The 13743-nt window shown below is 43.8% G+C and overlaps 1 protein-coding gene across 1 annotated transcript in view; it reads left to right on the top strand.

Moving 5' to 3' along the window:
- Nucleotides 1–13743, top strand: part of lactb (lactamase, beta) — a 49719-nt gene that overhangs the window by 15907 nt on the left and 20069 nt on the right. Inside the window, exons 2-3 of the mRNA XM_073024813.1 lie at nt 6952–7018; nt 10071–10261. Of these exons, the coding sequence (XP_072880914.1) occupies nt 6952–7018; nt 10071–10261 (258 nt within the window). The remainder of the gene's footprint in view (nt 1–6951; nt 7019–10070; nt 10262–13743) is intronic.

Raw genomic sequence — 13743 nt, 5'->3', positions numbered from 1 at the left:
CATCCGACTGACAAACAGTTTATGCCCAGTAGAGAGGAGCTCTCTCAGTACGAACAGGAATTGAAGACAACTCTTTATCCCTTTATCTGAGACCCCATTGAGAAGCATTTCCTCCCACACTATCACCAATTTCATCACATCTGGAGACCTCCCATCTACAGCGTCAACTTAATGGTTCCCCAACCCCGTCCTGTCCGTTTCTACCTCCTTTACAAAATCCACAAACCTAACTGCCCAGGTAGGCTCATCATTTCTGCCTGTTCCTGCCCTACTGAGTTTATGTTTGCATATTGTGACTCAGTTTTGTCCTCCTTGGTCCAGTACAATCCCGCCTACATTTGTGACACTTCGTATGCTCTCTATCACACCAACAAATTTCAATTCCCTGGCCCTGACCACCTTTATCCATCCCCCATCAAGAAGTCCTTAAGGGCGTCTGCTTATAACCAGTTTCCCTCCGTATGCACTCGCATGGACCCTAAATATGAAGCAAAGGAGGATGAGAGCCTGTGTTTTTGTTATCTACAAGGAACAGTCCACATCACTAGAATATGCTGGTAATGCTCTCCAACTTTTTCTCTGCTACAGTACTGTGGAAAAGTCTTAGGCACATGTAAATAAATTTTGTAAAGCGAAGATTCTTTCAAAAATAATGAAATGAAAAGTCTCAAAATATCAAAAAATTTACTATAAGGAGCAGTAAACAGTACAAATCTAAATCAAGTCAATATTTGGTGTGATCACCCTTTGCTTTTAAAGCTACATCAATTCTCTCAGGTACACTGTTGTGTAGTTTTTATAAAACAATCAGCTGGTAGGCTGTTCCAAGCATCTTGGAAAACTTGCCACAGTTCTGCAGACCTTGGCTGTTTCGCATGCCCCTGTCTCTTCAGGTAATCCTAGCTGGCCTTGATGATGTTGAGATCAGGGCTCTTGCCATCTGTTGCAAAACTCATTGTTATTTTTGCTGAAGATAGTTCTTCATGTGTTTGGAGTCATTGTCTTGCCGCAGAATAAGTTAGATTGATCAGACACCTTCCTTATGGTATTGTATGATGGATGAGCATTGAGGATTCCATTAACTCTGACCAGACCACCAACTGAAATGCAACTCCAAACGTGCAGGGAATCTCAGCCATGCATCATTGTTGGCTGTAGATACTCATCCACGTAGTGCTGTCCATTTCTATGGACAAGCTGCTGACCAGAGCACCTGCTGCTATTCTTCAGCACTCCATTACTTAGGTGAGTCTCTTGGCTTTGTTTCCGCATAAGAGGAACAGTTGTTTGGCAGCAACTCCATGAAGACCACTTCTGACAAGACTTTGCCTAACTGTAGAGGAGTATACTTGTGTTCCAGTAGTTTCTGCAAGTTCAGAGCTAATAGTGTTGGATTGCTTCCAATTTAGGAGGGACATTAGTTCGATGTACGTATCTTTCATCTGCTGCACTCAGTTTCTGTGGCTGACCACCAGGTCTCTGGTCCTCAACCTTGCCCATTTCCTTGTGCCTCTTCAGAAGAACTTGGACAGCACATCTTGAAACTCTTGTCTGCTGCGAAATTTTTGCTCGGAAGAGACTTTGCTAATGCAGGATGACCACCTTGAGTCTTGTTGCAATGCTCACACTTGCCATGCTGGAAGAATTGCTGATTTTAAGGTTAAACTGTCTCATCTGCCACACCCTCTCCGTTTAGTTTGGTTATCCTTCACCCAGTCTGATTCCTTTTACACCCATTTCTGTTTAAGTTGATCATTAGCATCTGTTTGTTATCTTTGTTTAATCATGCACTGGGCTATATACCTATAATCAAGTTTTTATTTGAAAAGTGGTCAAACTTAATACTTTCTTTGTAACATTAAATTAAATTAAAGGTTGGCGTCATTCAATGTTTGTAGTGAGATGCTGAAGATGTTCTATAGGTCAGTTGTGGAGAGCGCCCTCTTCTTTGTGGTGGCGTGTTGGGGAGGCAGCATTAAGAAGAGGGACGCCTCACGTCTTAATAAGCTGGTAAGGAAGGCGGGAACTGGAGAGTATGACATCGGTAGCAGAGCGAAGGGCGCTGAGTAGGCTACGGTCAATCATGGAAAACCCTGAACATCCACTGCATAGCACCATCCAGAGACAGAGAAGCAGCTTCAGCGGCAGGTTGCTATCGATGCAATGCTCCTCAGACAGGATGAAGAGATCATTACTCCCCAATGCCATTCGGCTTTTCAATTCAACCGCAAGGGGAAAGATATGTTAAAGTGCCAGGGTTATGACTGAGCTTAAGTTACCATTCAATGTATTTTAGTGAACTATTTAAGAACTTTTTAAAAGCTATTTATTAATGCTTTTTTTGAGAGGGTGATTTTAGATGCATATCATATTTATACTGTGTTAAGTATTGTATGTAATTAGTTTTTGATACAATAAGTGTATGGGACATTGGAAAAATGTTGAATTTCCCCATGGGGATGAATAAAGTATCTATCTATCTATCTTAAATATGTTACAAAAGTTTCTCTGCAACATTAAATTTTTTGAAAAATGAACGTTTGAAAATCTAAAATTTGCTCATTTCTACTGACATAAATGCAGAAGACAAAAACATCTGAAACAAAATTTATATAAAAATTTTAGGGTGCTTAAGACTTTTGCACTGTACTATACATTGACGTTGACGGCTGCTTCCAGATCATTGCTGAGCTTGTCAATTTTGTCAACTTTTCCTCCAACTTCCTTCCAGCCCTAAAATTTATTTGGCCCATCTCTGACACCTCTCTCCTGTTTCTGGATCTCTGCCATCTTTTATAAACCCACTGATTCCAACAATTATATTGACAATACCTCTTCCCACCCTGTTGTTTGTAATAACCCTACTTCCTTCACTGAGTTCCCTTGCCTCCGTCATTTCTGTTTTCAGGACAAGGCTTTCCATTCTGGAATATCTGACAGTAACACACAAACTTGCTGGAGGAACTTAGCCAGTCAACTAGCATTTATAGAGGGGAATAGTCGACATTTTGGGCTGAGGCCCTTCATCAGTCCTGATGAATGGACTCTGCTAGAAACATTGACAGTTTATTTTCTTCCATAGATGCTGCCTGATCTTAAAAGTTTTTGTGCTTAGAATATCCATCTTTTCTTCAGAAAATAAGGTTTTCCTTCCACCACTATCGACACCCTCACCCGTATTTCCTAAATATCTGTCCTCACCCCATCCCCTGCTTGACAAAATAGGGATAAGATTCCCCTTGTTTTCACCTAGAACACCATGAGCTTCTGCATCCAGTGCCTCATTCACCACAACTTCCGTCATCTCCAACATGATCCCACCACCAAGCCCATCATTCACTCCCACACACAGGAATCAGTCTGTCCCTGACTCCCTTATCCACTGTCCCTTCCCACCAATCTCCTTTGTGACATTCATCTCTGTAACTGTGCTTACTACACCTGCCCCATACCTCCTCTCTCACTGCCATTCAGGGCCCTAAACAATCCTGCCTCTTCACCTGTAAGTCTCTGAGGATTATTTATTGCATCTAATGCTCCTGGTATGGTCTCCTGTATGTTGGTGAAACCTTCGCTCCCTCTGCTGCAACAACCAGAATCTCCCAGTGGCCATTCATTTCAAATCTCCTTCCCATTCCCACACCAACATGTCTATCTATGGCCCTTTTTTACAGCCACAATGAGGCCAAATGCGGATTGGAGGAGTAACACCTCATATTCCTTCTTGGTAGTCGCCAACCTGATGGCATGAACATCAACTTTTCCAACTTCGGTAGCCATTCCCCTCTGTTCCACCCCTTCCCTTATTCCGGTGATCCTCTCACCCCTTCTCTTTGCTACCTCCATGATCATAACCTTCCCATCACTTCCTTCAGGTTCCCTACCACCTTCTCTTTATTCCCATGCTCTACTGTTCTATCAGATTCTTCCTTAACCCTTTACCTCTTCTGCCTATCACCTCTTAGCTTCTCACATCATACCCCACCCACCTAACTTCTTCCTCACCTGGGCATACCTATCATCTGCCTGTTGGTGCTTCTCCACCTTCCCTCACCTTTTTCAAGTCTAGTCAAGTCACTTTTATTGTCATTTTGACCATAACTGCTAGTACAGTACATAGTGAAAATGAGACAACATTTTTTGGGACAATGGTGTTACATGACACAGTACAAAAACTAGACTGAACTACGTAAAAAAAAACACACAATAACTACAGTAGACTACAGACCTACCCAGGACTTCATAAAGTGCACAAAACAGTGCAGGTATTACAATAAATAATGAACAGGACAATAGGGCAGTAAGGTGTCAGTCTAGGCTCTGGGTATTGAGGAGTCTGATAGCTTGGGGGAAGAAACTGTTACATAGTCTGGTTGTGAGAGCCTGAATGCTTCAGTGCCTTTTCCCAGACAGCAAGAGGGAGAAGAGATTGTATGAGGGGTGCGTGAGGTCCTTCATAATGCTGTTTGCGGATGCAGCGTGTAGTGTAAATGTCCGTAATGGCGGGAAGAGAGACCCCAATGATGATCTCACTGATCTGCAGGGTCTTGCGATCCGAGATGGTGCAATTTCTGAACCAGACAGTGATGCAGCTGCTCAGGATGCTCTCAATACAACCCCTGTAGAATGTGATGAGGATGGGGGGTGGGAGATGGACTTTCCTTAGCCTTTGCAGAAAGTAGAGACGCTGCTGGACTTTCTTTGCTATGGAGCTGGTGTTGAGGGACCAGGTGAGATTCTCCACCAGGTGAACACCAAGAAACTTGGTGCTCTTAACGATCTCTACCGAGGAACCATTGATGTTCAGCGGGGAGTGGTCGCTCCGTGCCCTCCTGAAGTCAACAACCATCTCTTTTGTTCACATTCAGAGACAGGTTGTTGGCTCTGCACCAGTCCGTTAGCTGCTGCACCTCCTCTCTGTAAGCTGACTCATCGTTCTTGCTGATGAGACCCACCACGGTCGTATCATCGGTGAACTTGATGATGTGGTTTGAGCTGTGTGTTGCAGCACAGTTGTGGGTCAGCAGAGTGAACAGCAGTGGCTTGGGACAGTTTGGCCCTTGCTGTTGTTAAAGCTGCCTTGTTGTCTGCTCTGAAGGCGGAGTTGCAGGACCTCAGCAGCGCACGCACCTCTGCGGTCATCCATGGCTTCTGGTTAGCGTGTAAGTGATGGTCTTGGACAGAGTAACATCATCAATGCACTTGCTGATGTAGCTGGTCACTGATGCTGTGTACACCTCTAAGTTGGTAGAGTCGCCATCGGTTGCAGCCTCCCTGAACATGTGCCAGTCAGTGTGCTCAAAGCAGTTTTGAAGAGCAGAGATGGCTCCTGCTGACCAGGTTTTCACCTGCTTCTGGACTGGTCTGGAGCACCTGACGAGCGGTCTGTATGCTGGGATTAGCATAACAGAGATGTGGTCTGAGTAACCGAGGTGGAGGCGGGGGCTCTGTCCGGTACACATCGGGGATGTTTGTATAAGCAAGGTCCAATGCGTTCTCCCCCCTCGTTGCAAAGTCCACATACTGATAGAATTTGGGGAGCATTGACTTAAAGGTTCGCGTGGTTAAAATCACCAGCGACAATAATTCTGTCCACTGTCCCCTTCCTTTCCAGTTCTGATGAAGGGTCTTGGCCTTATTTCTCTCCATAGATGCTGCCTGACCTGCTGAATTTGTGTGTGTTCATCAATGTTTTCAGCATCTGCAGATTCTCTTGTGTCTAATAACATCAACTGGTGGCTTATCCCATGAAGCCTTTGTTGACCCTTGCTTTAAATATGATTTAAAGATTTCTCTCGGGCTGAACTTTACATCAGAATTGTTTCATTATGTTGCTGAAAAGAAAATTGATCTTTCATATTCATTGATTAAGAACCCTATAAGAGGCATAGATTTGGAAGATATTCAGAGTCTGTTTTCCATGGTAGGTGTGTCTAATATTGGAAGGCATAGGTTTAAGGGGAATGTAAATTTTACACTGTTCTATTGCATGTTTTAGGTCATGTAGCTATCATTCAACCATACATAAGTGAATACAGCCAAATAAAACGGCATTCCTCTGGGGCTAAGGTGCGAAACACAGTACTGACAGTCATACACGGCACATATAATATAACAGTAAACATACCAAAATATATATAGCCCAAGTCCCCGAGTCACCTGTCCTATAAATGGGGCATGTGTGTTGTCAACAAGAATAAGCAGTTCTCAGAAGTCAGCAGACAAGCGCACAAATGCAGACCAGCTTGTCTCCCGTCAAGAGAAACACTGCAGGGCAGCACTGGTGGGAAGAACCAGTCTCCAACCCAGCATGGATGCCATTCCACCCCAACAGTGTCTCCCCTCCTGGACTGTGGCAACAGGCAAGCCCACGACATGAGGCCTAGACCTCGCTACAACCGAGCTCTCCTGCCATCGGTCTCACCAACAAACCATGAACCGGACTTGAAGTATTTTACATTACCAATATCCAACAGGGTCTTGTGATCACAGGAAAAACATCCAAAACAATCACTTGCAGTTGGACTACACACCATCTTCACATACTGACTACAATTCCTCTCCATAGGAGACAGCAACATGGTCTGCACCAAGCCCAGCTCCTCTAGTACCTCCACTATCGATCAACTTGCTGATGAGATAGACCTGCAGTACTTGAAGTTCTTAATGTCCAGCAGTATGTTATGATAATAAAAAAGACATTTAAAAAAGCCAGAAGCACATTTGGTTGCCCCGAGAGAGGCCGCTGTGTCCGAGCGCACTGCCATCTTTCTGGAAAATGGAATTGGAAACAAAAGACTTAATAGTGGGCCAAATGCCTGTTTCTAGTATACAGTACTATACAACTGTATGATTCTCTGAGTGACGTAGGTTTTGCTGTTTAATGTTTAAATTATGAACCTTTTGGTGTTTCTTGAATTAAAAAAACATTAAATATTTTTTCCTCTTTAGGATGAAGTGGGAGCCCCTGGGATAGTAGTTGGAGTTGCTATGGATGGAAAGGAAGTTTGGTCTGAAGGTGTGTATTGCATTCTAATTTATAATGAGTTGCACATCATTTGGTGATGAGTGAGGTGTGTTTTTCGTGAAACATGACCTGAAATTGTGCAAAGCAAGAAGAAGTCCACCAGTCTCTGTGTGTAAAAAAAAAACCCCAAATTAACTCTGACATCCCTCCCTATACTTTAATCACTTTAAAATTATGTCCGCTAGTATTAGCTGTTTCCACTGTGGGTAATAGTCTCTGGCCATCCACACAATCGATGCTCTTAACATCTTATACTACCTCTATCAAGTTGCCTCTCACTCCTATGAGAAAGGCCTTATCTTGCTTAGCCGATCCTCATAAGTCATGCTCTCTAATCCAGGCAGCATCCTGGTCAATCTTAAGCCTCTACATCATTCTTATATTGATGAGAGTAGGACAGTGGATGCAGATCTTAGTAAAGATTCTACAAGATTTCACATGGTAGTCTGATTTAGAAGATCCACAGAGTTCTGGTAGATTGCATTCTCTTGAATGTACCGTGGAGGGGTGTTATTCTGGTTTGGAGGTCTGTGAGCAGTGGTGTTCTGCAGAGATCAGTGCTGGTGCCTCTGTTGCTTATGATTATGCACTCAGTGACCACATTATCAGGTACATTTCTACACCTGCTCATTAATGAAAATATTAAATCAGCCAATCATGTGGCAACAACTCAATACATAAAAGCTTGCTAAGATGGTCAAGAGCATTGTTCAGACCAAGCATCAGAATGGAGAAGAATTGTGATACAAGTGACTTTGACCATGGAGTGATTGTTGGTGCCAGACAGGGTGATTTGAGTATCTCAGAAACTACTGATCTCCTGGGATTTTCACAAACAGTGTTTACAGAGAATGTGTGAAAAACAAGAGTCATCCAGAAGGACAGTTCTGTGGGTGAGAAAACCTTGTTACTGAGAGAGGTCAGAGGAAAATGAGCAGACTGATTCAAGCTGACAGGAAGATGACCATAACTCAAATAACCATACATTACAACAGTGGTGTGCAGAAGAGAAACACAAACACACTAAACCTTGAAGTAGATGGGCTACAGCAGAGAAGACCACAAACATGTTATTAGGTACAGGAGACACCTAATAAAGTGCCCACTGGGAGTATGAGAATGACTTGTATAGAAATGTCAGTGAACTGTAGAAGAGGTTTACTAGGACACTGCCTGGTTTAGAGTGCATGTGCTATAAGGAAAGGTTGAACAAACTTGGGTTATTAATACAGAGGTTTATAATACTGTGGAGTCATGAAAAGAGTTTACAACTGGTAATTTTTCCCAGGTTTGAGATGTCTGATACCAAAAGTCATGCATTTGAGAAGGAGAAAGTTTGAAGGAGATGTGTGGAGGAAGTCTTGACGCAAAGAGCGATCAGTTGTTTGGAATGTGCTGCCAGGGGTAATGGTGGAGACAAATAAGATAGAGGCATTTAAAAGGCTCTTGGATAAGCACAAGGATGTGCAGGAAATGTAGGGATATAGACATTGTCTAGACAAAGGGTTTATTTTAGTTAGACATTTAATTGCTAGTTGATTTAGTTCAGCGCAACATCATGGGCTAAAGAGCTAGATCCCATATTGGTTCTATGTTCAAACAGAATGGAACATCTCAGCTGGTCTGGCAGTATGTGTGGAAGTAGAAGCAGTTGACACTTTGGCCTGAAGAAACTTTGTTAGAACTAAAGAAGTGAGAAAAGAGAAAACGTGCTAGTCCAAGCAGCAGAGAAGGAAAAGGAACTGGGGAAATGTGTGCATTGTTATGAACAGTCATGAATGGATATCTCAGCTCCTTTGCCTGTGTAATGTTTTGAAGTCTGGTTGATGCCATATCTCTGGCTAACTGCAACATGATCAGCAGACCCAAAGATACAAACAAACAAGTTCTCCAGTGTACCTGGGCAAGAAATCAAATGTTACTTCGTGAGCTAATGTTGGGCCTCACTATAATATTGCAGGAGGCTACAAAACGAAGGGTCAGAGTGGTAGTGAGGTGCCAATTAGAAACTCAGGGTCGCTCCTGCACACCAAGCACAGGCACTCTCCAAAGCAGTCATCCAGTCTGAACTTGGTTCTCCAGTGTAGAGGAGGTCACATTTTGAACATGGAATGCGGTACACCAGATTTGAAGAAGAGCAAATGAATTGCTGCTTCACCTGGAAAGACCAACTCTGGGTGGTTTTAAAGAGGTGAAAGGACAGGTGCAGATGGGAGAGTAGACCACCTTTAGAATCTCTTCCTTTTCAGAGATCAACCTGTTACACAGGCTGAGCAGCTGTCTGCTCGGTGGCCCCTTATTTCACTGTGTAAACCATACAATCCATGTTCCATCCATGGCAGTTCTCGCCTCTGCTGGTCAGAATAAGTTGCTTTCTTTCCCAGTCCAGGTTTCCACTCTGATCTGAAATGACAACTTTTCCACATTATGTTGTGTAACCTGCTAAGTTTTTTCCATCATCTTCTATTTTTGTTAAAAAGAACTCTTGATATGCTTTGCAGCCATGAAAATGTTTGGGGAATTGGAAGACAAATCAGGCATTGTAAAGTAATCTGCTATTAAAGCTAAATATTTATGTGGCCAGTTCCTGTTAACCTTATGTTACTTTCCAAATTTGCGTAATTTACATTTTGGCAATTTAATATTGCTAAATGTCAAGGGGAGGTGGTTAAGCTCATTCTTGCCGGAGGCACTCTTTGTCTGCAGTTATGTATCAAGTACAGGTAGCCCCTGTGATACAGCTGTTCGGGTTTACCCTTACAGATTTCACAAATCACTTCCCAAAAATTTGAGACAGAAGAAAGTTTACTCTCACAGCAACTGTGTGAAAATTAAGTAAATAAATCAACATGAATTTCAATTCTTCAACTTGCATTTCTTGAAGCATGCTTCATGTTATGGGAAATCACGATACAGTTCCCCCCCCCGCCCCCCATAATTGGGATTGCCTGTATGTTGTCAGTTAAGCTTTGATGTTGCCAAAGTCTTTGATTTCTTGCATTTCTGAGCAAAGGTTTCACTTACCGTTCTGGCTTGCTTCAAGGACTGGGCTATGCAGATGTGGAAAACAGAGTGCCATGTAAGCCAGATACGGTGATGCGAATTGCCAGCATCAGCAAACCCCTTACCATGACTGCCATCGCCAAGCTGTGGGAAAATGGAAAGCTGGACTTTGATGCTCCGGTGCAGAAGTATGTGCCAGAATTTCCAGAAAAGGAGTACGAAGGAGAGAAAGTAAGAATGATACTTGTTTGACAGTTGTTTGTTAATTCCACCTTACACTTTATTAGTTATCTCCTGCCTTCTGTTGCTAGCCATTCCACTTAAAGGTTTGACGTATTGTGTGATCCAAGATGCTCTTTTGCACACCACTGTTGTAATGTGTGGTTATGTGAGTTATTGTCACCTTCTTGTCAGCTTAAACCACTCTGGCCATTCTCCTGACTTCTCCCATTAACATTTTTGCCCACAGAACTGCTGTTCCCTGGGTGTTTTTCATTTATTGTACCATTCCATGTAAATTCTAGAGACTGTGGAATTCCAAGGAGGTTAGCAGATTCTGAAAAACTCAAACCTCCCCATCTGGCACCAATGATCATTCCACTGCCAAAGTCATTTAGATCACATTTCTTCCCCAAACCTGCTGATCCCTAGATTGGTGGCGTTCAAGTCTGACAACCAAGGAAAGTGTGAAAAGTCCAGATGGGACTCGGGGAAAGCCATCTCACATGCCAAGTGGCAATTCTGTACCGAACTGGAATCACAGAAGGATGCTGAACAGCTGTGGCAGAGCTCAAACACCATCACTTCCTACAAAAGTCAAACCAAGTGACATACATGACAAGGTTTCACTCCCAGATAGGAGAGAACATCTGCCCGCCCCCATTGTGGGGAGTGCTGAGCCCTGGGGTGGACTGATAACAGTGTAGGATTTGGGAGTCTTGCCAACCTACTGGTGGACAATGGTACACCAGTAGACTGACAGGTCAGACAAGCTAGACTCCTGTGAAGTGAAAATGGGACACCACATTGTGTCTATACTTAATGAGATAGGATTCCCCAAGAATAAGGGGAGCCAGAGTCATCTTTTCTAGCTGCTGGCAGCAGTACAGGACAATCTCACAGAAGGAGAAAGAGGTAGATAGCTGGAGACATTATATATTAGCATGGATGAGGGAAGCTGCCCAGTTAGTGCAGATCGGGTGAAAGAATTAGAGGACAGGAGTACAGAGGTGGCCTGTTGGCAGCAGTAGAGCTAAATGGCGACCTGACCTAGTTAAGGTCCGAATTGCGTGGAGACAGCGTCGATATAAGGATGGGGGTGGGGACATTTGGTTAGATAGTGAGGAAGGGGAAGTGAGATTCTTGGCTTAGTGTTCCCTCTCTGTGAGCACCCCCCACCCCCTACCCATGCAGCCAGGCCAGTACAGGCCAGACTGGTGGCCCTGTGATCCCAGACCCGGCAAGGGAGCCACCAGCCCGTAGCCCCTCCAGCTTCCATGGAGCAGAGCGAAGAAGAGCAGCAAGCTGGGAGAGGAACAGTGTGAGGAAGAGGGACTGGAGGAGGATATGAGACGAACTCTGTCAGAGAGTTCCCTGCGAAGAAACTGGCGGAACTGGGAGGCAGGTATGGGTAAAAGCCAGGGGAGCCTCTGCCCACGTGGTTGCTGAGGAGGGGAGTGGGTGGGGGGTGCTGTAGTGAGTTTATCCAACAGGGAGATGTTATCCTGGGGGGGGGGGGGGGGGGGTTGGAGCTGTTGTCCCACCATGTGATTCACAATACCCTGAGTGTGCCACCCACTTCCACAGAGGTGATGAATCACTATGGGAGAGAATGACAGTGGCTTTTAAGGTCAGATATCCCTCACTCTTTGAGTGGGATTAGAAGCCCCAGAAAGAGTGGAGCCCTTTGCCAACCTCCCTGCATATTTGTTCCTCTACTTTCCTCCACCTGACTTCTTAATACCTTCAATGTATATGACTAGTGACCTGCCAGGACTTAGCCCAAATGGAATGAGATGCCAGAAGAAGCAGGTACTGTAGCATGATTTAATAAGCATTTGGATAGGTATGTGGACAGCATAGTGTGCATGGACTCATTGGGCTGAATGGCCTGCATCTGTGCTGTATTGCTTTATGACTGTAAACAGTACAGCATGACCATTAGTGACTCTTTGATACTTTCATTAACTAATGCATCACCCTCTCAAACACAAGTCACTCACTCCAAGAAACACATTATTCCTTTAATCTGCAGTAATTATTTTGTAAGCTATAGAAACGTTGCATCTTTGCACTGTACTGCTGCCAAGAAACAAAAACTTTCACATCATATACTGTATGACAAAGACAATAAACCTGATTCTGATTTGAATCCTGACACTAAACCAATCCACGCCCATCATCACTGGTGAAAGCTCCAGGCCATAACCACAATAAACAAATATTGCCTCCTCTCTATCATACATTAAATGTCATATCACATGGCATAGTGAGGCAAGACAGTAGTACATCATGGACTGGAAGCTGGATAAAACCCCCGGGGCCTGAACTGCTGGCCCCTCAGGCTCATGGAAGACCCGTGCATAAATTGAAGGTGCCCTAACAAACATATTTAAAAACACCTTTGTGCATGGGTAAGGTCCTGGAGGGCTGGAGGATATCTAATGTTGTTCTGGTATTCAAGAAAGGTTCTAAGGAAAAAACAGGAAATTATCTGGTGTCAGATGTGTGTAAATTACTAGAAGGTATTCTAAGGGATAGAATATATAAACATTCGTATAGACAAGGCCTGATCAGGGATAGTCAACATGACTTTGTGCGTGCAATGTTATGTGTGACAAATCTGAAAGTTTTACGAGGAGGTTACCAAGAAGGTTCATGAAAGAAAGGTGATGGATATTGTTTACATGGACTTTACTATGACCTTTGACAAAGTCCCGCATGGGGGACTGGTCCAGAAGTTTAATTTGCTTGGCATTAAAGATTCAATACAGGTTGGCCTTCTATAATCCGGCACCATTGGGACCTGAGGATTGCCAATTAGTGAAAATGCCGAATTACAGAAGGATCACGTTAAGAAATAGCTAACCGCCTCATCATACTTTTAAAATATCATGTAAATCAGTACGCTAGATAATAATGAAACAGAAATAGTAAATGAGTAGCAAGTGAAATTTTAATAAAGTAGTATACTGTACAGGCACAGATAAAATAAAGGGTACAGGTAAATGTACAGGAATTAACTTGTACAGAACAGTTGAGCACTTCCGCTTCTAAAGTGAGACGTTTAATAAACCTTCAGGCAAAGTTACATGTTTGCAAATTGTGGGGTTGTCAGGATCATCAACATCTTCATCTTGAAAAATGAGTGAAGCATCAGGAACTGGTGCTGAAGCTGGCACAACAGTTTCTTCAAAAACTGTTGATGGTGACAGCACATCTGGGTGAGCAAAAGCAGAAGTCGGAGAAAGGAGGTCTTCTATATGCCACGTTTCACACGACCGCCAGGTAGCCGAGGATTCGGCGCTGGGCTCTTCCCTCTTCACTCACAGTTACTGAGGAAATCCTCGTTAGTTTCTTTTCCTCCGCTTAGTAATATGCTTAAATTCAGTGGGTTACCACGTCTGATCTGAGGTCTTAGGCAGAAGAGAATGGAGCGCCGGCCGGGTGACACTGGAGGGCAGTGCGCGACTACCGGCAGGCGGGCGAGAAGG

The sequence above is a fragment of the Hemitrygon akajei genome, chromosome 21, assembly GCF_048418815.1.
Source record: "Hemitrygon akajei chromosome 21, sHemAka1.3, whole genome shotgun sequence".
Classification (NCBI taxonomy): domain Eukaryota; kingdom Metazoa; phylum Chordata; class Chondrichthyes; order Myliobatiformes; family Dasyatidae; genus Hemitrygon; species Hemitrygon akajei.
Note: the sequence above shows the minus strand (reverse complement) of the source record. Positions and strands in the feature narration are given on the sequence as shown.